Source organism: Myxine glutinosa, chromosome 4 (genome assembly GCF_964187855.1).
Source record: "Myxine glutinosa chromosome 4, kmMyxGlut1.1, whole genome shotgun sequence".
NCBI lineage: Eukaryota > Metazoa > Chordata > Myxini > Myxiniformes > Myxinidae > Myxine > Myxine glutinosa.
The window spans coordinates 77,637,559-77,660,239 of NC_136264.1; the positions used below are offsets into that span (position 1 = coordinate 77,637,559).

At 48.2% G+C, this 22,681-nt stretch overlaps 3 protein-coding genes across 3 annotated transcripts; 2 read left to right on the top strand and 1 right to left on the bottom strand.

The window, feature by feature from the left end:
* Positions 1 to 18,801: 18,801 nt before the first annotated feature.
* Positions 18,802 to 19,176, top strand: LOC137425902 (histone H2A type 2-B-like). Its single transcript, XM_068114627.2, has one exon. It carries the CDS (start codon positions 18,802 to 18,804, stop codon positions 19,174 to 19,176), a length of 375 nt encoding a protein of 124 aa, XP_067970728.1.
* Positions 19,177 to 19,894: 718 nt separating this feature from the next.
* LOC137426199 (histone H3) lies at positions 19,895 to 20,184 on the top strand. The gene has a single exon (XM_068114890.2). The coding sequence runs from the start codon at positions 19,903 to 19,905 to the stop codon at positions 20,182 to 20,184; it is 282 nt and encodes a 93-aa protein (XP_067970991.2). The 5' UTR covers positions 19,895 to 19,902.
* A 557-nt stretch (positions 20,185 to 20,741) lies between these two features.
* On the bottom strand, positions 20,742 to 21,169 carry LOC137425901 (histone H4). The gene has a single exon (XM_078775159.1). The coding sequence runs from the start codon at positions 21,167 to 21,169 to the stop codon at positions 20,858 to 20,860; it is 312 nt and encodes a 103-aa protein (XP_078631285.1). The 3' UTR covers positions 20,742 to 20,857.
* Positions 21,170 to 22,681: the final 1,512 nt, after the last annotated feature.

The following is a 22,681-nucleotide window of genomic DNA, read 5'->3' on the forward strand; positions in this document are numbered from 1 at the left end:
TATTTATGGCCCACAGGGGCCGACTACGTGTGGTTCACCTGTGGGGCATCGGTGCCCTGTGGCCAAGGTCCGCCAGCAAGATTTCGGGCCCTCATGGCCGGTTCCAGCAGAGGGGCCATGCCCCAACCCATGGGGTCCATAAGTGGTGCTCGGCCACAGGCATGTGGTCCATAATGTGGTGCATCGATGCAGACAGCTGGTTCTGGGAATTTCGGGCGCACAATGGCCGACCCACGCACGCTCCCCTCGGCACCCAATGGCGCACAGGTCATGTGGGAGACAAAAGGGGAAAGACAATTGAGCGAGGGGTAAGGTCACAAGGGTACACATCAATAAGGCAATGCAAGGCGAAATGCGTACGGAGGGCGAAGTGAGAAAGCTCGTCCCTACCGTACGTCACCCCCCTGTCACCTACCCTACCCTTGCCCTTACCCCATATGTACAAAAATCTACACATTTACAAATTCGTCACTACTGTCACGTCTTCCCCATATTTCCCCTATACCAAATTCGTCTCCACAATCCCTCTACTTCAAAATTTGCCATCACCAATTCATCATCAATCCTCATAAGGAGGGAGAGATGGAATTACGCACAATGTCACACCCACGTCATGATGCGTCTCACAATCCAAAACATTTGCATCAAAAATAATTAAACATGGCATGGTGTGGAGTACCTGTCACCTCAGGTGAGTGGATGCAGATGGTGCGAGGAGACTTCATCCTAACTACTTTCTAAATGACATTAACACACTTTACACTACCCGGGGTCTTTCCCTGCCAATCCATTGGCCAACTTACACTACGGGTTCTAAAAACCAATTCCCATTGACCAAACTGTGGTGCTTCTCAATTTGGGGTCTCACTCCCCCGATTCCTCTCCCGGTGCCTCGCACAATTTCTGGGCTGCGACGTGTATCTCTCCCAGCAGGTCTACCCACCTGCACACCTCCACCACTGCAGTTGCCACCCGAGCTTACCTGCTCCTCACCCTAACCTATCTAACTGGGGACAGCCCCTCCTGGCTCTGTCACCCCACTCGGTGCCCTCTGGCACTGGGCTACCCGGGTCCGTCCTCCGGATCCTCGGGCCCCATCCACAACTACTGGCTCCCAGAGCCCACCTGCGGCCTTACCTGGCCGACATCCTCACAGTGGTGGAGTGCCCAAACCAACTACACACACTAACAGGCTACACGCCCAGCCATTTCCACAACACTAATGCACCCATCCAAATACCATTCTTTCACCTCGCACCACAGATGCCAATATCCAACCACAATTTACCTGTACCCTCTACCTAACACTTACACTACCCGCCCCGGGTATCCGTGATGGGGGTCCACTCTTCCCCCATTCACACCTTCGCACCATCCACTCCACTCCACAATTTCCACCATACTCACTCCACGACCATCCATTCCTATACTCCATACCATTTATTCCATACACCTGTCCTTCATTCACCTGTCGTTGCACACCTGTGCAATCACACCTGGTGCCACCTGCACCCTCCTCCTCTTCCTGGACCATTTGGTCAACACAACACACCTCACTATTACTCACTCATACACGGCTCCACACACCTGTTCAGTTGCACACCTGTGCAATCACACCTGTTCAATCACACCTGTTCAATTCTCAACACACACGGCATCATCTCAGCTAACTACTCCCCTCTGAAACTTGCGCTTCCCAGTCGTCCCTTTAAACTATTGCGCTCCCACGTCATTATCATCCACACTAAACTACCTGCGTCCCCACTACAGGTATCAGTCACTAACTAAACTTAACGTCACCTAATGTCATCTTCGCTAGATCCCTAACAATATAACCTAACCCACCCGGGCTAGTTTTCACTGCCATCAACCCCATAAACTATAGCTCCTTTGCCCCACCTGTGAGGGATGGTGGAGTTGCCATCCCACCACATCGGGGACGTCCTATCATTATAAATTTTGTTCGTCCAAATTCAATAAATCAACAATTTGCCATTTACTGCCAATTCTCTACCATCATCAAATTTTGCTTTTTTCTAATTTCGGGGCCAAAACACTATCCTCATCACCCGTCTACTTATTACATCCTCTCGGTGCGCCAATTCCCTTCTAAAGCTCGGCTTCGTACAGCCGAGCCATGAACGCGGGTCGTTTTGTGCCAGCGGCTGGATACGTCCCGCATTCGGGGCAGGGACGGGGGCTTACCCATGCCGAGATCCCACGCACCACCTCGGCGTGTAGCCATCCAATTGCCCGATCTCGACCTGCCGGCACGTCTCAATAGAAAGTGGTCGCCATGACGACCCTTCCTATCCAGCTGCCCGCTCCGCCTAGTGGAGCCCGGACGCGGCCGTTCCAAGCGAGGCACAGCGTGGATCGCGTACGGCGGTTCTTTCGAAACCGCCGTGGTTCGGATCCCCGCTGGTCCTCGCGGCACGCGAAGCTGCCCGACGTGCACCGAGGGCCCGATTCGGCTATAAGTCGTTCTAACCTCTAACCTGGTTACCGTCGATGCTTCACCTGGATGATTACATGCATACGCTACCCCTTTCTTGCTCATACATGCAGCCGTTTCCATGCTCCTCGTCGTACCTTTTCTTACACACCTCGGTACACTCATTCCGCTCACCGACTTGGTCACACACCTGACCACCGAACACCTTGGCACACATTCGTCGCTCGCACACCTCACCAACACACCTCTTCGCGCCCCTTTCTCGGTCACCTCCTTTGTGACAATCACAGGTGTGCTCTCACCCACACACCCAACCACGTGCCTCACTACCAATTCCAGCGTGCATTCCCGCTCACGCTCTACCATTCCAGGTGTGCATCCTTCCATTCCAGGTGTACATCCTCGCTCACCTGCCACAACCAACTCACGCTCCGTGTCACTCTCACTACTCTCACCTCCACTCTCGGTCGCGCACTCACCCTTACTCTCGACAGCGCACTCTTTCCTCATGCACCTGTCCGTTACACACCTTTCTCGCACACACTCTTCCGCACATTGTCCCGTTACACCCTCTGTAACACTCACCACAGGCATGCATTCTCCCTTACTCTTGACAGCATGCGCTTTCCCCATGCACCCGTCCGTTACACACCTTTCTCGCGCATCCTCTTGCGCACACTTTTTCGTTACTTCCTCCGTAACACTCACCACACCGCGCTTCCCTGTGCTCCCTCGCACACGCGCTACGACCGACTCACTCCTGACGGCACACTCACTCCTCGGCGTGCACTTTTTCCTCACACACCCCATGGTCGGACATTCTCGCACACCTCTTTTTTCGCACACCTGACCTGTCGCACACTTCACCAACGGCCTCTCACGAACACCCGGATCCAAACCAATCCCCAAGCCGACTGAAGCTTTCCTCACATCATATACATTGCCACTCACCTCCGTACCTCGTCTCCGCACCTCCTTTGGCACCTGCAAACTCTTTATTTGGTTAGTGAGCATCACATTATGAGTTGAGCACCGACCTTGCACATATTCCATCACCTCCTCCTGGATTTCTCTTTTAGTTTCTGTCCGTCTCTTCTTAATTTCACTCACCTCTTCTTCCACTTCCTCTAATTTTTGTTTAACCTCTTTTATTTCTCGGTGCGTCTCCTCAAGTTCGTCCTCTAAGGCTACCGTGACCGTCTCTATGTGCATCCTCACCTGCCGGTCCTTTGTCTCCATTATCTCTGTCACCTCGTCCACCCTCATTGTCAGTTCCTCCCGTACCATCTGACATTGCCTCTGCGTCGCTATTAATTCGTTTTTAATTTCTTTTTGTGTCACCTTTAACCCTCCTAGTACCGCAGTGTTCTTTTGAACCTGCTCCACTAGTTCTTTTTGTCCCTCCGTCAGCTGTTCCACCTCCTCCGTCAGACCCTCTATTCCCCCTTGTAACTTAGCCATATTATTCCTCACTTCTTTCTCCATACGCTTCTCACCTCGCTTTACCTCCTCGCGTAGCCCCGAAACCTCCTCACTCACACCTCGTCGTATCCCCTCTTTCATCTCCTCCATCTCTTTTGTAGATGCCACCCTCATCTGTCCCAATTCATCCCTCTGAGCATCCAGTTTACTTTCTAACCCGATTTGCACCTCCTCTATCTGGTTTCCCATTCGTTTGATTTCCCTGGCAGATTGTTCCCCTATTTCCCGCAATTTGTCCACCATCCTATTTTCTAGCCCCATTAACCCATTTTTCATCCCCTCTATCTGATTCTCCTGGGCAGCCATTCTATTTTCCACCCCCGTTAACCCATGTCTCACCTCTTTTATCCCATTGTCTAACCCCTCAAATTTCTTGTCTAATCCCTCACCGGTACCCCTCGCTTCGTCCCTCATTACCCCCAATTGCTCACTCTGAGCCCTCGCTTCGTCCCTCATTACCCCCATTTGGCCCCCCATCTCTCCCATTTGGCCCCCCATTTCTCCCATACTGCTTTTCAAACCTCTAATTTGGTCTCCCAATTGCTCACTATTCTTTTCCATAAGGGCCTTCATTTGCATCATAAAAAGGTTCAAATCCACCAGCGGCGCTGCTGCGGTCGCGGGCGCGGCAAAATTTGGTGCCGCTACACCCACGTGCGCGAGGACGCCATTTTGTGCGCCTGATACCCCCTCAACCGCCTCCTCATTGCTCCCCTCCATTTGATCCTGGGTTACTCCTAACCCCTCCTCTAGCTCTCCCACCGGCATCCCGTCGCCTTGACCAGCCATGGCGCGATTTCAAAATTCGGGTTTTTCTTTAAAAAAAAACAAATTTCGGCAGCTCGTAATTTTGACCAAAATTTTTTTTTCTCTATTCGTTTTTAAAAATTTGCTTCGGGCCTCGAATCCCACTCCCAGACACCAATTGTTACAGATCGCGGTTTAAGATGTTATTTACCGAGCGGTGGTATTGCCGCGACCGTTACAGGATCCCTGACTCACCCGATTCACCCAGAACTTTGGCCGTATCGCACCACAGCTGCCCAATCTGGGAAAAGACTGAAACGACGAAATGCAAGAGGAAAAGGAATAAACGAATAGACGGACAGAAGAGTAATTTGATTTATTATTTACACAAGCAAAAAGGAGCAATCAAGGTTTATTTACAACACATAAGACGCAGGTGACACAGTGCAAATTTTAGCTTACCTACAGACTTAATTAAATACCCAGGGACAGAACAAACAAAAGACACTGACTCACGCGGGGAATTGCAGGAATGGCAGGAGGTGGATGGCTGGAGGTGAACGCTTGGTGGAGCCAACGCGGAGCTTGGCGGAGCTTTGGTGGAGCCTTGGTGGAGGTGAACGCTTGGTGGAGCTCTGGTGTGACGGGTTCTCTCTCCTTCCCTCACAAGCTTCAGGACTCTTTCTTGACGACCAACTCTTTGTGACCAACTCTTTGTGACCAACTCTTCACGGACCCTCTACTGGCAACCGACTCTTTGTGACCAACTCAAAGTGCATCTCCCCTGGGAACACCCCCGCCGTGGGTTATATAGGCCCCGCCCCTTAACCTTTTCGAACCTCCCCCAAACGTTCTCTCCCCGCCCTCTCAAGCCAAACCCCTTGTTCATGGTTGGTCGTGTGGGGCTGACTCACTCCTCCCCTCTCTGATGAGGTGGGGACCCGCCTTCCTTCCCCCAACCCTGCCTCGTGGTCAATGGCGGATGAAGGGAAAACCGCCCAACATGCAGTTGGCAATGCGAATTGCAATTGACGGAAAGGGGGGAATGGAAGTGTTGGGAGTGGGAATGAAGGGAATCTATCTCTTTCACTGGTGCAATGGAGTATTTCAATTAATGGAAGACACAGCCTTACACTAATACACATAATAAGGATATAACTGTCAAAAAAGATATATCGTGTCCTGCATGTATGTTTTATGGACTAACTACGGGAACGCCCTTTGACCTTTATACAACCACAAACGGAGGGAGGAGGGGTGATATTTTACAACAACCTTTTACAACAACATTTTACCACAACAATAAAATAAAAAAAACATTCTCATATCCACAACAGTATGTTCTTCCATGACTACCTCAACCCTTTTTAAGCACATTTCTGCTCTCTGGCGCCCCTACTAATAAGGCGTGAAAAGGAAGGAAGTGCTGTTTGGCACCTTAAACATGAATGGTGGTGGTGCTAACCATTTACGTCAGCTCCAAGTTAAAATCTTATTGTTTCAGAAACATATCGATATATGTTTATTGCAGGAAACACACATAACAGACTTCACAGCCTGACTGGCTTCGCCTTAATACTGGGCAGTGTTTCTTTAGCAATCTGTCCTCTGTTTCTGTGGGAATTGCTTTCTTGCTTCGCCCGGGGTTCGTTCCTGACTCTTGTAATTTTAATGAAATAGTTATAGGACACTTAGCATCCTCAGAGTTGGTCTATCAAGGATTTCACCTCACCTTACTCAATGTATATGCTCCCAGTAGCAGCTTAGCTCGTAAAGATTTTTTCACACATCTGGCCAATTACCTTCACACAGTAGCCTTTGATCATTGTATCTGTATTGGAGGAGATTTCATTTGCACGTTTGAACCTAGTTTAGATAGAAATACACCAGAACCACATCCAGAATCTAATATAGATTTATTGAATTGTTTTTCATCACTTGGTCGACTTGACGCATGGCGTATACAGCATCCTACAACATCTCAATACACATGGTGCCGTTGTGCTATTGGGTTAATAACACTTGCAAGGCTTGATAGATGGTATATTAATCCCACTTTTAGAAACGTACTCGTGTCTTGTAATCATTTCCCTTCTACTTTCTCTGATCACCAGCTGGTTGTACTTGGTCTATCCATTTCTCAGTCAATTCGTAAAAGTGCGTATTGGACTTTCAATACCAGCCTGTTGGAGGATTGCTGTTTTAAGGATGCTTTTCGTAGTTTTTGGGAAACACTCATCCAAAGAAAACCTTGTTACTCTTCTGTTCAGTTATGGTGGGATAACGTGAAAGCACAGATTCGCGTCTTTTGTCAATATTGCTACGGTTTTGAGATTGGCACATATTGATCATGAAAGGTTAAAGGGTTGCCCCCCATAGTTAGTCCATGAGCAACACGTAGGCCACCTGTAGTATTAGTTATGTCATAGTATGTGTGAGTATAGGCCATTTCCCCTATGTTACGTGGTCCCCTCGGTGACTACCTGGTCTCGGTGACCCCCGGACCGCGAGAGGAACTTCGCCAGAAAGTAATAGTATATATGCGCTTTCGCAACACAATCCCTATGAATTCCACCCAAGAGAAAACTGATGTTCAATGATATATTTCAAGGGTAATGATACCAAACAATTTCAATGATACAATCAAGGGTATATTCCCCGAGCAATCCACCATCCACAATTCACACTCAACAATCAATCAATCCCCTAGAGGTTTAAGATGGCCATCTTATATGTGTGTGTCCCCTTTTGGTACTCACGACCCCCTTTTGGTCTCTGCCCCTCACAATGTCTCTGGGCCCCTCCTGACCAAGATGATGGTCGGCGTCGCCGCACTCGGGCGGTTGAACGAACCCCGGGTGGACGTGTTTCCACCGGGCAGGTATCGTATCAGGCACCCCGGCTGCAGCCCCTCGTGGCCACGCGAAGCGGGTACGGTAAAGCAAGCCAAAAGCCCCACTCCGCTTGCAACGCGTGTTAGGCCCCAACGTGCGACCCGTACGCGTCTTTTTAGACGGTGCCACGAACGGTGCCAGACGCGGGGTCGATGCACGGCCCCACGTCAACTTGACGTCTCCACCGGGTAGGTGCACGTCCCGGTAACTCCTCTCGCCAGACGGGCTTCGGAACGCCGCTTTTCCACGCGGCGCAAGGTCGATCCCACCTTTCGTCGGAGCGGGGCGAGGAAGAAGAATACTCGTCGCTTTTCTTCCTCGTGTCTTTTCCTCTTCCGTTTCCGGTCACTTCCGTTTCCGGACACTTTTTCAGAAGGGCTCCTGACCCTCCAACCACAACAACCCTTAATCGACTACACATTGATAAGCAAAGACCTGAATGGTAATTCACATACATTCACATAGATATGTAACACTCCCCCCCTTCAAGAAAGAAAGTTTGAACCCAGCGAAAACTTTCTTTGCCGGCCAATTTGGATAAACAAACCAGATAACTCAACCCCCCCCCCACATTATCAGTTCCCCCCGGGCACAGTTATCACTTAAAAATAAAGCAACCAAAATTTCACCACAACCCCCCCAGCTTACTCACTCTGGACTAAGCACCAGCAACGACATTGTCCCTGCCCTTTACATGTTCAATTTCCCGTTGGACTCCTGCCAAGCCAAACTCCATCTCATGACCCTCTGACTTTGACCGTCAGTTTCTTGTGAATGAAGGTTAAGGGGTTGATCAAAGATCCAAAGTTAAGCAACTCGATAGCACTTTTTCCGGGAGGCCAAGCCGAGTATTCACTACATGGATGCCTTTAGGAACGTGGAGTTCACGGTTAGTCCGTGCAGGAAAGTTCTCTACATGGGCGCCTTGAGGAACGTGGAGTTCACGGTTAGTCCGTGCATGAAAGTTCCCTACATGGACGCCTTTAGGAACGGCGTTCACGGTTAATCCGTGTAGGAATCTTGGCTCGGCGGCTCCGCCGCATTCAGTGCTTCAACTTCTCAGAACTTCCCTAATAATTATGGTGGGACCACTTGTCCCTGTAGTCCCATGAATAGCAGTCTCCTTCTCGGCCACTACTTTGACAATCCTTCCTTCGGGAGCTGCCGTAACTCAGGGAGCCTCCATAATAATATTGATTGCGGCCACCACCAAAACTACCGCCCAGTTGTCCTCTCCTGTAGACCTCTCGACGCCTATGAAATGCCTTCCCTACTGTTATGGTCCGACCCTCCAATTCCTTGCCATTCCAATTCTTCTCTGCCTCTCTGGCGTCTTTTGTGCTGGCAAACGTGACAAAGCCGAACCCTCTTGACTGTTGCGTTTCCCTATCTCTTACCAACCGCACTTCCACCAGCGGCCCATATCTGTTGAAGACAGAGGTCAGAACTTCTTCCTCTGTTTTGAAGTTCAGTCCCCCTACAAATAACTTGGCACTTTCGTCGCCATCCCGAGCTGGTGTGGTGTTATTTTCCCTGCTGGGCTCTTTACCAACCCTCAGGTTACCATAAACTTGACCCCCAGCCAAATCATTCCCGATAACCACAGATACACCCTCTACAGGAAGCGTGGCTTGTAAACCGACGGTGACCGGTCCTGACACCAAATCGGACTCCAAATGGATGACATGAAGTGGAGCACTAACACCGCCCCCGATCCCCTGTAAACGAACACTATCCCCCGTTGCCGTCTCCTCGGACCATGGCAAAATGCCTTCAAGCATTAAAGATTGATGTGCCCCTGTGTCCCTCAATATCCTAACCGGTCTCCGGTTAGTCGAGACTCCATCCCGTGACACAAACCCCTCTGAAATAAATGGATGGTAACCCTTTTGATGGCGATTTCTCACAATGGCCATTGCATTTGGAGTCGTAATAGTCGGACTCCGCTCTGGGTCTTCCCTTTTCATGCGGTAACAACTGGACATCAAGTGTCCAGGTTTCTTGCAAAAAGCGCAAGTAGGCCCGGAGGAAAAACTCGTGGTCTGCCTCGGGCCCCCCGAACTAGAAGTTTGTCTGGGGCCCGCATCCCTCTGATTTCGAACAGGTGGGGTATCCGCGTTGTCCCCATAATCCTCTCGAGGCCGCCGCCATGTATGGTCGTTCTCCGCACCTGCTGTTCCCCACCTCCCCTGTGGAGATCTAGGCGAGGAGTTAGGTTCGTGGACCCCTATTCGGTGGGTTAAGGCATAATCATCTGCCATGGTGGCTGCGTCCCACAACTTTGGTACTTTCTTTTCCTGCAGGTACACTTTGATGTCCTCGTGGACACACTGCTGGAATTCCTCCACCAGGATCAAGTCACGCAATGTTTCGAAGTCTTTCCCGACTCCTTTTGACTCACACCACCGATCAAACATGTTTTCTTTCACTCTGGCAAACTCCACATGGGTCTCACTCTCCCTCTTCCTGGCATTCCTGAATTTTTGCCTGTAAGCTTCCGGAACCAACTCATAGGCTTTGAGGATGTGCTTCTTCAGTACCTCATAATCTGCACATTGGTCCATTGGTAGCGCCGAATAAATCTCTTGAGCTTTTCCCACCAGCACACTTTGCACTAGTATGGTCCAGGCCTCCTCCGGCCAGTTTAATTGTCGAGCCACTTTCTCAAAGTGTGGAAAAAATTTCGCGACTTCCTTTTCACTGAACGGTGGAACCAGCCTCACATGTCTGCCCACATCCCAGGTTTTCGGGATAGGTGTCGACCCCATCAGCAAGGGTGGTACCTCTCCCCGTTCTCTCATTAACTCCAGCTCCTTGAATTTAATTTCCTGCTGAAGCTCCATGTCACGTTCCTTTAATTCCCTTTCCGCTTTTCTCTCCTCTGCTTCGAGGTCCCTTGCAGCTCTCCTCTCCTCTGCTTTTCTCCCTTCTAACCTTTCCTGGAGTTCTCGTTCCACTCTCCTTTCCTCTGCTTGTTTCTCTTCTCTCCTCTCTTCTGCTTTCCTTTCTGCTTCTGCTCTTTCCTTTTCTGCTTTCCTTTCTTCTTCTGCTCTTTCCTTTTCTGCTTTCCTTTCTTCTTCTGCTAACCTTTCCTGGAGTTCTCGTTCCACTCTCCTTTCCTCTGCTTGTTTCTCTTCTCTCCTCTCTTCTGCTTTCCTTTCCTCTTCTGATCTTTCCTTTTCTGCTTTCCTTTCTTCTTCTGCTCTTTCCTTTTCTGCTTTCCTTTCTTCTTCTTTGATCCGTTCCTGGCTCCGTAATTGCAACTCCAGTTTCCGGAGCTCAACGTCTTCTGGTTCTTCGGGTAGCCACTCCCAGGCTAACTCGTCCCATGTTCCTAATCCCACCATAGATTGTATCACCGTGGCCTGCAACTCTGCCTTCCTCAAATTAGTTCGGACCTCCAAGTTAAAATGTTTGGCCAATTTCAAGAGGTCCGACTTTAGTAACGCTCGGAACTGTGCCTCACTCGGTGTTACCGCAAAGTTCTGTGCCACAAACGCCATGGTGACTATCGTTAACACCTGTTAACCTTCACCCAAGACTTTACCCCAATTTCCCCAAAAACTTTCCAATTACTACTTAATTAATAAATTTTAATTAATAAAAATATTATTTTATTATTTTATACAATTTTAGATCCCGGACGTTTGGACGAGCCCCCAATTCTGTTACGTGGTCCCCTCGGTGACTACCTGGTCACGGTGACCCCCAGACCGCGAGAGGAACTTCGCCAGAAAGTAATAGTATATATGCGCTTTCGCAACACAATCCCTATGAATTCCACCCAAGAGAAAACTGATGTTCAATGATATATTTCAAGGGTAATGATACCAAACAATTTCAATGATACAATCAAGGGTATATTCCCCAAGCAATCCACCATCCACAATTCACACTCAACAATCAATCAATCCCCTAGAGGTTTAAGATGGCCATCTTATATGTGTGTGTCCCCTTTTGGTACTCACGACCCCCTTTTGGTCTCTGCCCCTCACAATGTCTCTGGGCCCCTCCTGACCAAGATGATGGTCGGCGTCGCCGCACTCGGGCGGTTGAACGAACCCCGGGTGGACGTGTTTCCACCGGGCAGGTATCGTATCAGGCACCCCGGCTGCAGCCCCTCGTGGCCACGCGAAGCGGGTACGGTAAAGCAAGCCAAAAGCCCCACTCCGCTTGCAATGCGTGTTAGGCCCCAACGTGCGACCCGTACGCGTCTTTTTAGACGGTGCCACGAACGGTGCCAGACGCGGGGTCGATGCACGGCCCCATGTCAACTTGACGTCTCCACCAGGTAGGTACACGTCCCGGTAACTCCTCTCGCCAGACGGGCTTCGGAACGCCGCTTTTCCACGCGGCGCAAGGTCGATCCCACCTTTCGTCGGAGCGGGGCGAGGAAGAAGAATACTCGTCGCTTTTCTTCCTCGTGTCTTTTCCTCTTCCGTTTCCGGTCACTTCCGTTTCCGGACACTTTTTCAGAAGGGCTCCTGACCCTCCAACCACAACAACCCTTAATCGACTACACATTGATAAGCAAAGACCTGAATGGTAATTCACATACATTCACATAAATATGTAACACCTAGTAATATCTGCGTTGTGTAAAGACATAAGTTTAGGTCCCTTCAGTTTTGCACCACCCTCCAGTTCCACCTCTATGGGCATAATTGATCCCGCGCCCCATTTGGCTGATCCCTCAGTTTGTTACACTTTGGCTACCCGCAGCATTTATTACGCTTTGGCTGCCAGCAGTGTTTGCTGCCCTTTGCTCGCTCACTAGTCGAGTAACACGAGGTAGGCCTAAGAGGGAGGAGCGTGGGGTCGGGGTGGGGCGGCGTCAAGGCAGCGCATCAGAGGCGATGACGGTAAGGGCCACTAACCAACCAGGGCTCTAAGGGCATGGCGTGATAGGGCGTGGTAAGGCGCGTCTGGTAAGTGCTAGAAGGTTCGCGGGGCGTGCCTATAAAAGTCTTTGCACAAAGCCTTTGAACAGGACTTACCAGGAGCACGAGAGAGAACGAGGAGGACTGATTTGCTTGAGAGAACTCGCAAGGGGAGAGGACTTGGAAGAGCTTGATTGGCAGCGCTCGCTTTGGAGGCATTGCACTATATCTCATGATAACGTACGCGCCGGAGGAAAGGCAGCCAGACGCGCCATTGGCGAATATCGCCTATTCAGCCATGCGAGTGAACGCGGTAATAACGCGAGTGATTAATCGCCAACCGCCAGAGCCCAGACCCTACCGTTCGCCCCGTATTATTCCGTGTGCGCCAAACGACACGCGGATAGCTCCTGCCCCTCTACTTACCATCTGCCCGGGACGAACCGGAGGCTGGAGGGAGCTGCACGGGAGCCATCCTTGGACGCGGACCATCATCTCACAGCTGCAAGCCCCGTGTGAGTGTGTCTGTGTGTGAGACGGGCCCGTTTGTCCTGGGGATTAAGTTAAGACTGTTTTTAAGGCTGCACTGTGTCCTATTTTCTGGAATCATTGTAAATAGTGTAAATAAATCCTGTTATTCCTTTCCTCCCAATTCGATCGGCTGTGTGATTTCTCCATTGGCTAAGCATGGTACGAGTAAGATCGCTAGAACCGGGTTCACCAACTAAACGGCATGGATCGCGTGTACGCACCGCTCGGCGTCTCAGCACGCGTGATTCGTGCGGGGCTTATTTCCTCGTTTCTGGGCAGCACGAGTAATTAGGTAATAGTGATTCTAGTCCTACGACCCTATTTCGCACTGTCCGGGAAGGACGTCATAGGTCCCAGGGCACGTCGGCCAGTCAAAGACAAGGGGACTAATCCCCCCTTGGTAAGGGGAGAAGGCCGGCGCTGAGATCCGCAACAATATTTTAAGGCCTTTTCCACAAGCAAGACTAAGATTGCTGTTTCTCTCTTAGAAACTGAAATTTTACACTTAGAGGAAGACTTGGCTAAGTCTCAAAATGGCAGGAAACTTCAGTTATTATTGGAGAAAAAAGCTTATTTAAGAGAACTGATTCATGAAAAAGTAATGCCGATGTCAGTTAGACTCGGAATCCAAAATGTGAAGTTCTCTGACACCCCAAACAAAAGTTTTTTTCCAGTTAGAAGGGGTTAAGAAGTCCCAAAGGCAAATGTTTTCCTTGTTAGATGCTAAGGGGAATATTACACAAAATGAAAGTGATGCTAAGATGCTTGTGAAAAGGTTTTTCTCTGGTTTATTTGCGGAGAAAGCTGTGTGTAAAGATATGGTTGATGATATGACGAATTACCTGCCTTCACTGAGTTGTGACCAGTGTCAAGGTCTTGAAGAGCCGTTTACTTTGGAGGAGCTAAGCACAGCTCTGCGTAGCTTTGAACACGGAAAAGCCCCTGGAATCAACGGCCTTCCAGTGGAATTTTTTGCAGCGTTTTGGGACATTTTAGGTCCTGAAGTACTGCTGGTGCTACAAGAAAGCTTACGCACTGGCATACTACCCCTCATGCTGTAGAAGAGCAGTGGTATGCCTTCTCCCAAAAGGTGGTGATCTCCGTCGGATAGAGAACTGGCGCCCCATCTCATTACTGTGTTCTGACTGCAAACATTTTTCCAAATTGTTGGCCAATCGGCTAAAGGTTGTCATTGGCACTGTTGTCCATCCTGATCAGAGTTACAGCATTCTGGGAAGATCAATCTCTGATAATGTCTTTTTAATTAGAGACTTGATTGACTGTGGCCTGAAGGAGGAAGAGGGCCTTGGGTTGATTTTCCTATACATTGAAAAGGCTTTTGATAGCATTGATCACACTTACATGTTCCATGTTCTGCAAAAGTTTGGTTTTGGTGAAAAGTTTATAGGCTTTGTAAAATTGTTATACTGTGGAGCTATGCTCGCACGATAAAGCCGGACAAAATGGACGACACCAGGAACGAAGTTTCACTGAGCTATTTATTCGAGCTCAACTGGAAAGAACTCAAAAGCACTGAATAGCCCGTTAACACGGGCGGCAATTTATATCAAAAGTTCACCACACAAAAGCCACGCCTCTCAGGCGGGGTGTGGTATGCAAATAAGTCAGCTACGCCTCTCAACGGGGCGTGGTATGCAAATCGAGTCCGCCCGGGCAAGGCAAGTCTGGACACGTCCGGGCGAGTCCGGGCAAATAACCGCCCACCGGTTACGTCATCGGCCGGTGCAAGGTGATTGTGTCATGCTTCCGGTAACCGCTACAATACCACAATATATTTAGTTTGTGCAAAGTAAATAATCATCTTTGTTCACCCATTCAGGTTCAGAGGGGTGTTCGGCAAGGCTGTCCTTTGTCAGGGTTGCTGTTTAGCCTTTCTCTTGAGCCACTACTTGTAAGTCTTAGAGCCTCTCTTTCCGGCTTTGTGCCTTCTGCAGAAGAGAACCACATCATGGTATCAGCATATGCTGATGATGTCTGTGTAACCATTAAGAATGATAAGGACCTAACCATTCTTGTTGAGTCCTTACACAGGTTTTACCTTGCTTCACGTTTGCGGTGCAATTGGCAAAAGAGCAAAGTTCTGTGGGTGTCCTCAGCTCACGGTACATCCGGTAGGCTTCCCGTCACTCCCCCCCAGTCTCTTCCAAAAGACATAAGTTGGACAAGAGAAGGGGTTAAATACCTAGGTGTTTATCTTGGACCCAATCAGTACTCCCATATTAACTGGGAAGGAGTGGTAGAACAGGCAACCAAGCGGCTCAACAAATGGAAAAGGTTCCTTCCACAAATGTCCTTTAGAGGCCGAATACTGATTATTAACACCTTGGTCGCCTCTGTCCTGTGGCATAAATTATTTGTTTGCAGCCACCAGAAGGCTTGCTTAAGGCTATTCAACAGACACTGGCAAATTTATTTTGGGGAGGTTACCACTGGTTGCGGATGGACGTACTTTGCCGCCCCTCGTCTCTTGGTGGCCAAGGGCTCATTGACCTAAAGTGTCAGCTGAGGGCATTTCGGCTGAAGTCAATACAACGTCTGCTCAATGTTGAAAAACTGCCCTGGCCCCCTGTGGCGCAACGAATATTGAGGCTAGCTGGAATGCTCGGCTATGGCCTTGAGACTTTTTTGATCGAATCCCAAAAAGTTGATGTGTCCCACCTTCCTCTGTTCTACTAGAGCTTGTTGAATGCTTGGCAAGCCGTAGTGGTAAGCCACCAAAAGGAGTCCAATGAGGTTAAAATGTTTGCGGGATAACCTCTCAACCCACTCTTTCCCCAGTTTCCCAAGAGCCGTTGTTTTGCCCAAAACTTCATTTCAGGTGGCATCAGAAATGTCTGGCATCTTCGTGACTCAGCAAATTGTGGTTGGAGATCTGCCAAGGAAGTTGCTGAGATTACTGGTACCAGATCAATGAGAGCTGCAGGTCAGGTACTTGTCGAAGTCATTCGTACATCCTTTAGACTTGGGTTGCAGTGGAGTACTGGGGTTAAATGGGCATCCCATAATCCTTCGCTTCCTGTTCGGCAGTACTTAAATAAGCAACTTACTTGTTGCTTTCGCCGGTTCTACTTTGTCCCCAGTCAGTACTGGCTCTTGTTAACTCAATTGGACTACCGTCCAGTTGAGTTCATCACATACTGAACCCTCCGGCGTCCGTCGTCTGTCCTCGTCGTCGTCGTCTGTCGTCTGTCGTCCGTTAACTTTTCGATGTTAACACTCCAGCGTCCACAAATATCAACCGATTCTGATCAAACTTGACATGCAACATCCTTACCCCAAGGACCAGGTTGGTATTACATTTCAGCCCGATCCATTGAAAAATGGCGGACTTAGGCGACCATTTTGTTTTTGGTCATGAAAACGACGTTAACACTCTAGCGTCCACAACTATTAACAGATTTTGATCAAACTTAGAATGTTTAACCCTTACCACACAAAGTAGGTTGCTATGGCATTCCAACCCGATCCGTCACAAAATGGCTGCCATAGGCCGCCATATTGTTTTCAGCTCCGAAATGACGTTAAGACTTTAACGTCCACAAATATTTATGGATTTTGATCAAACTTGGTGTGTGACTCTTACCACACAAGGTAGGTTGCTATCTTAAGTCAAATCTAGTACAGACCACTGACCTACTTTAAAGTTGTCCAGTCAGTTCAGTTGAGTTCTGCTCCCCTGGAAGCTCTAGTTTATTTAGTAGTCTTGAGAGTAAGTCTATTTACCAGTTCTGTCTTTCTTTGATTAATGTAAACACCTCTGCAGCAGGAGTTATGCGATGGAAAGCTCTTTTACCTAATGGCCCCCCTTCTGAACCTGAATGGAAATCAATGTATGGTACACCCATATCAAAAAGGTCGGGTGATTTACAATGTAGACTGGCTCACGGGGTATTGCCAACAAACACTTTTGTAAACCGTTTGGATGCCATGGTATCGGTGATCTGACGCTTTTGTAATAACATTGAAGATTTGTTTCATGGGTATGTTGATTGCATACGATTGTGTCCTCTTTTTCTTTCACTGAAAAATGTGTTTGGTCAAGTTAATGTTCCTTTTTCTCTCCGGTTGCTTATTTTTGGCCTTGGGGTCACTTCAGCAAAGGAAAAATTGTTAATGTTTCTAAATTATTTATTGTCAGAGGCTAAACTGGCCATCTATTTGTCGCGTAAAGTGAAAATTAAGGGCAAGCCACCCGAGCAATGTAATGTGATCCTGCACTTCCAATCCCTGGTCACAACTCGGTTAAAACTGAAATTTAAGTATTATAGTAGAAATGCAAACATTAAGGATTTTGTTGAGACATGGTGTGTGGGAAAAATATGCGGGGTAAATGAAAATGTATTAGAGATTTACATGTAGGTGTTTCCTTGTCCTTGCAATCTCTTGTTTTGGAATGCAGTACATTACATTGATTGTTTCTCCTTTTATTTGATTTTCTATGACTTTGGTTGTATTCTCTTGAAAACTGTTTTTTGGTTTATTCTTGTTGACGCTTCCAGTTGAGTTCATCACATCCCGTCCAGTTGAGTTTGTGGAACTACCGTCCAGTTGAGTTCATCACATACTGAACCCTCCGGCGTCCGGCGTCTGTCGTCTGTCAACTTTTCGACGTTAACACTCCAGCGTCCACAAATATCAACCGATTCTGATCAAACTTGACATGCAGCATCCTTACCGCAAGGACCAGGTTGGTATTACAATTCAGCCCGACCCCTTGAAAAATGGCGGACTTAGGCGACCATTTTGTTTTGGTCATGAAAACGACGTTAACACTCTAGCGTCCACAAATATTAACAGATTTTGGTCAAACTTAGAATGTTTAACCCTTACCACACGAGGTAGGTTGCTATTGCATTCCAACCCGATCCGTCGCAAATTGGCTGCCATAGGCCGCCATATTGTTTTCAGCTCCGAAACGACGTCAAGAGTATAAGGATACAAGGACCTGAAAATTATTACACAAGGTTGTTGGCTTTTCATTTAAGTCAAATTTAGTACAGACAACTGACCTACTTTAAAGTTGTCCAGTCAGTTCAGTTGAGTTCTGCTTCCCTGGAAGCTCGAGTTTTTGTAGTTTTATAATAAAAGGACTTAAAAGTCAAAGTCAAAGTCTGTCTCTGTCTCTCTCTGTCTCTCTCTGTCTCTCTCTCTGTCTCTCTGTTTCTCCCCCTCACCATTAAACTCTGCGTTTGTAAAGACTGTATTCATCATGGCCTCCCTTGGAAAGGAAGTGGCAGCAGAAAGAGTAGATAAGTTTAAATTGCACCTGGAAGTATTGGAGATAGTGGGGTGGAGGGCAGGACTTTGTTACCTTGAGCATGAATGCGTGATTGTGTGCATCTGTGCGGAGTGTTGTGTATGTGAGTCTCGGCAAGGAGTGGTGTGTGGTTGCTTATGTTTCTCACCCAAGAACTGCATTCGCAAACTTTCTCGGAAAGAAACAAACCCCAATATTTATGAAGATTGGACATATTGTTATGTCTGGGGGTAGATTTAAGTAGTGTGCGTGCTAATGGGCCTAACTCATGTCCATGGTGTATGCCATATGCGACAATGGATAGATCACAGGTCTCATGCAGAGGAGAATTAACATAATCCCTACTCTATTTATCACAAAGCCATCCTCGTATGACCACAAAGATACACTTATGCGAACAAACCGCCGAAACAAACTTATTACATGTGGGGTTCCCCATCACGACAGTCGGAACACCCACCTATGCAGATCTACCTGAATCTATATATACTACCCCAAAATTCATAACAATATTTACTCCAGTGTCCAAACATCATGGCGGGACGTGGTAAGGGCGGTGGCAAGACTCGAGCAAAGGCCAAGTCTCGTTCTTCCCGTGCTGGGCTGCAGTTTCCCTTGGGTCGTGTCCACAGACATCTTCGCAAAGGCAACTATGCCAAGCGCATCGGTGCCGGCGCTCCCGTCTATCTGGCGGCTGTGCACGAGTACTTGTCTGCAGAGATCCTGGAGCTCGCCGGTAACGCTGCACGAGATAACAAGAAAACGCGCATCATACCGCGTCATTTGCAGCTCGCCATCCGCAACGATGAGGAGCTGAACAAACTGCTGGGCGGGGTGACGATCGCACAAGGTGGTGTACTGCCGAACATCCAGGCCGTGCTGCTGCCAAATAAAATCAAGGGAAAGTAAACGGCTCCACCACACGAGAGTTCTTCAGCTCTCCCACAACGGCTCTTTTCAGAGCCACTCTAACCTTTCCGAAAGCAGCATCAGCGATACACGATCCGTGTTTTACAGAAAACCCTTTGCTGTGTATTTTTTTTAAATTCATTTTTATCAAAATCAAAACTCATTTTTACAAACAACGTACAGACCGTGTAATATCACAAAAACAAATTATTTACAAAGACTGTAGTTCCTGAATTTAAAACTTTATTTCCGGCGACACCACCTCGACAAATTCCCAAATTTTGAAATCGAATAGTGAGTAGAATTGTGAACTTTTTAGTATTACGACACAAACACTCGCAATTGTTCGGTAAGGATATGCTTTTTGCTTCTTCACGTTCAAAGATGCAGAACAGGCCCAAAGGAGCTCAGGATATATATTGGTGGGAAAAAAGAGCAAAGGAGGGCGGACGGAGCTTTCTTTCGCCGAGCAGATCACATCGGGCTCGGATTTCAGCCAATGGAGAGGGGAGAGTGAAGTTTCCACTCTCGGACAGAGAGTGAGGCGGGGCTTAATTCTTCAGCGAATGGAAAAGGCTTTGGAGCAGCCAATAGAAAACGTAAAAAGAGTGGCAGCCAATGGCAAACGGCCGAACCGTCTCGCGACGCAAACAAAATCGGGGCGCGCGTTTCTCATATAATTTCATTTGCTGGTGTTTTGTTTTGTGTTGATATTTCACGGTCACGATGGCTCGAACGAAGCAAACCGCCCGTAAATCGACTGGTGGAAAAGCTCCCCGAAAGCAGTTGGCGACAAAGGCGGCGCGGAAAAGTGCTCCAGCCACCGGTGGCGTGAAAAAGCCGCATCGTTACCGTCCAGGAACTGTGGCGCTGGCCGAGATCCGGCGCTACCAAAAGTCCACGGAGCTGCTCATTCGCAAGCTGCCGTTTCAGCGCCTCGTCCGTGAAATCGCACAGGATTTCAAGACCGATTTGCGATTCCAGAGCTCCGCAGTGATGGCGCTGTAGGAGGCGAGCGAGGCCTACCTCGTTGGGCTGTTTGAGGACACTAATTTGTGCGCGATTCACGCCAAACGTGTCACCATCATGCCCAAGGACATCCAGCTGGCACGACGTATCCGCGGGGAGCGAGCTTAACCCGCTCGTCCAAGGTCTTGTGCACACCTTCCGTACTACACCACCCAACGGCTCTTTTCAGAGCCACAACACCTTTCTTGAGAGTGTAATCGACCTTTCACCGAACTCACCACCTATCTCTACCTTTTGTGCATGTATAATGTGTATATGGGTGGGAAGGAAATACGTTTCGTGATTCCCTTTTTTTGAAGACTGACAGGGAAACGTTGAACAAGACAGTGGAGTTTCGCTGTCTTCAGGGAATGGGGTTTCACAATGTTTCAATGAAACCATAGGATTGATGTGACAATTGTTGGGGATCATGTGTCGTGTCGCTTGCAAGGTGGTTCATGTTAAAATACACATTTTTCATTTTAACCATAACATGTATTTGACCCGTTCATCTCCACAAACCCAAAATAATATGAACCCTGCTATCATCATTGCATTTGTGGTGCCAAAGAATACAGAGTTCAAGTCGCCTGAAGCTCCTTCATGAACGAGGTGGTGGCTCTGAAAAGAGCCGTTTTGTTGTTGAAGATGTTGAACACCACCCCCAGAATGTTTAACCACCGAAACCGTATAGCGTACGGCCCTGGCGCTTCAAAGCGTACACCACATCCATGGCAGTAACGGTCTTGCGCTTGGCGTGCTCCGTGTAGGTAACAGCATCGCGGATCACATTTTCCAGGAACACCTTGAGAACTCCACGGGTTTCTTCGTAGATGAGACCCGAGATGCGCTTTACCCCACCACGGCGAGCAAGGCGACGAATAGCAGGCTTCGTGATTCCCTGGATGTTATCTCGCAGAACCTTACGATGACGTTTAGCACCTCCTTTGCCAAGACCTTTTCCACCTTTCCCACGTCCAGACATAACCACACCGTTTGATTCCAAACCCAAATAAGCTAAAGGAGGAACGTTCGCGTGTTTATATGGATGATTGTGGTTCTGAGGCTTTATATTTGTGGCGAGCTCGACGTTGTCATTTGCCCTTTAACCTTTGCACTTTGCCTCCCATATTTAATTATTTCCTTGAGAAGAAAGGGTGCCTGCTTGGTTATTTCTACCACGTCCGCGCGTGTGCTCTTTGCCTTTTCACCTCTTGCTGCGCGTGCGCACGTTGTCCTCACGCTTTCACAATGTCCAACTGCACTCGCTCTTGTGGTCCCTTCGCTTTCGCTCAAAGAAACACAGAATCTTGTCAAATGAGGGTGAAGTTAGGCAGTAATTTACGACGATTTCATTCTGAACACAACTGCAGAACTTTGTCAAAACAAACAACAAACGCAAACGTCCCCGAAGTTATAAATACGCTGCAAAGGTACCAAGTATTATGGAAGGATCGATATTTTCATGATCGATATTTCAATTTTAAATTTCAAGAGAATTTAATACGACCCTTTTTGCCGGACTTTAACCTCGTTGAACCACCGTCCATTGTAAATGTCATTTAATTAAGGTTCAAACAATGAATTCTCGTGACCTTCAACCAGTAAACAGCACAACATTTCGCTGTTATCACGAAGCTTTACTTTAACGCGTGGAAGATCTTTGAAGTTGCTGCATGGAAGACCTTGCACCTCTCTTGGACGACAGGGGATTAATTCAACCAGTCAAGTAAGTGTCAATGAGATGTCACAACAGTTTCGTTTACAACACCTGGATGCATCCAGAACATCACACGAAACACGACACAAGAACATGGGAGAAACCGGGTCGACGATTTTATTCGCGTTTGGATTTAATAAAACGTTCGAAGCATTGCTTACACCCGTTTGCTGTTGGTAACCAAGTATTTTCACATTTGTGATGGTCCATGCCAAGATGACCTCGACACAAACCTCCAAAAAGGAGTTTTTTCCTGTTTGTTTCATTGCCTTGCAAAGGTGGATGAAGACAGGTGCACATGTCACCATGAACTTTGTGAGGTTTAAGTCGGGTCAAAGAAAATATTTCACTCTTGAAAAACAGATTCTGAGCATAGAAACCCCTTGGGCGAAGCCCGAGAACGTGTTCGAGTAAGCAATGTTCTGTCAAAGCAGATCGTCCATCTGCCGTGTCGGGCCGTGGAATGCGGCGAAAGGTCCAGATATTTGAAAAGATGCTTCTCTCCGTTTGCCAGGATGTGCTTGTACCTGAAACGATTGTGCGCATTGCGCATGGAGTTAACGTTCATGTGAATAACAAAGCTCAAAGTGACGCAGGAAACACAAACGGATACGGTGAACGACCCCATCGTTTCTGAACGCTGACGTTGATTTCTACCACGTCCGCTTCTTCACGCCATCACTATAACAGGCGACGTGTAATGCAACGCTTTATTTGTGAAACACTGAACTTCTTTTTGGATCTTAGTGTTACTTGTCATACTCTTGTCAGTGGAAA

Excerpts from the sequence above, each read along its gene's own strand:
- LOC137426199 (XM_068114890.2), top strand. The coding sequence starts at position 19,903 with ATGGCTCGAACGAAGCAAACCGCCCGTAAATCGACTGGTGGAAAAGCT.
- LOC137425901 (XM_078775159.1), bottom strand. The coding sequence starts at position 21,169 with ATGTCTGGACGTGGGAAAGGTGGAAAAGGTCTTGGCAAAGGAGGTGCT.
- LOC137425902 (XM_068114627.2), top strand. The coding sequence starts at position 18,802 with ATGGCGGGACGTGGTAAGGGCGGTGGCAAGACTCGAGCAAAGGCCAAG.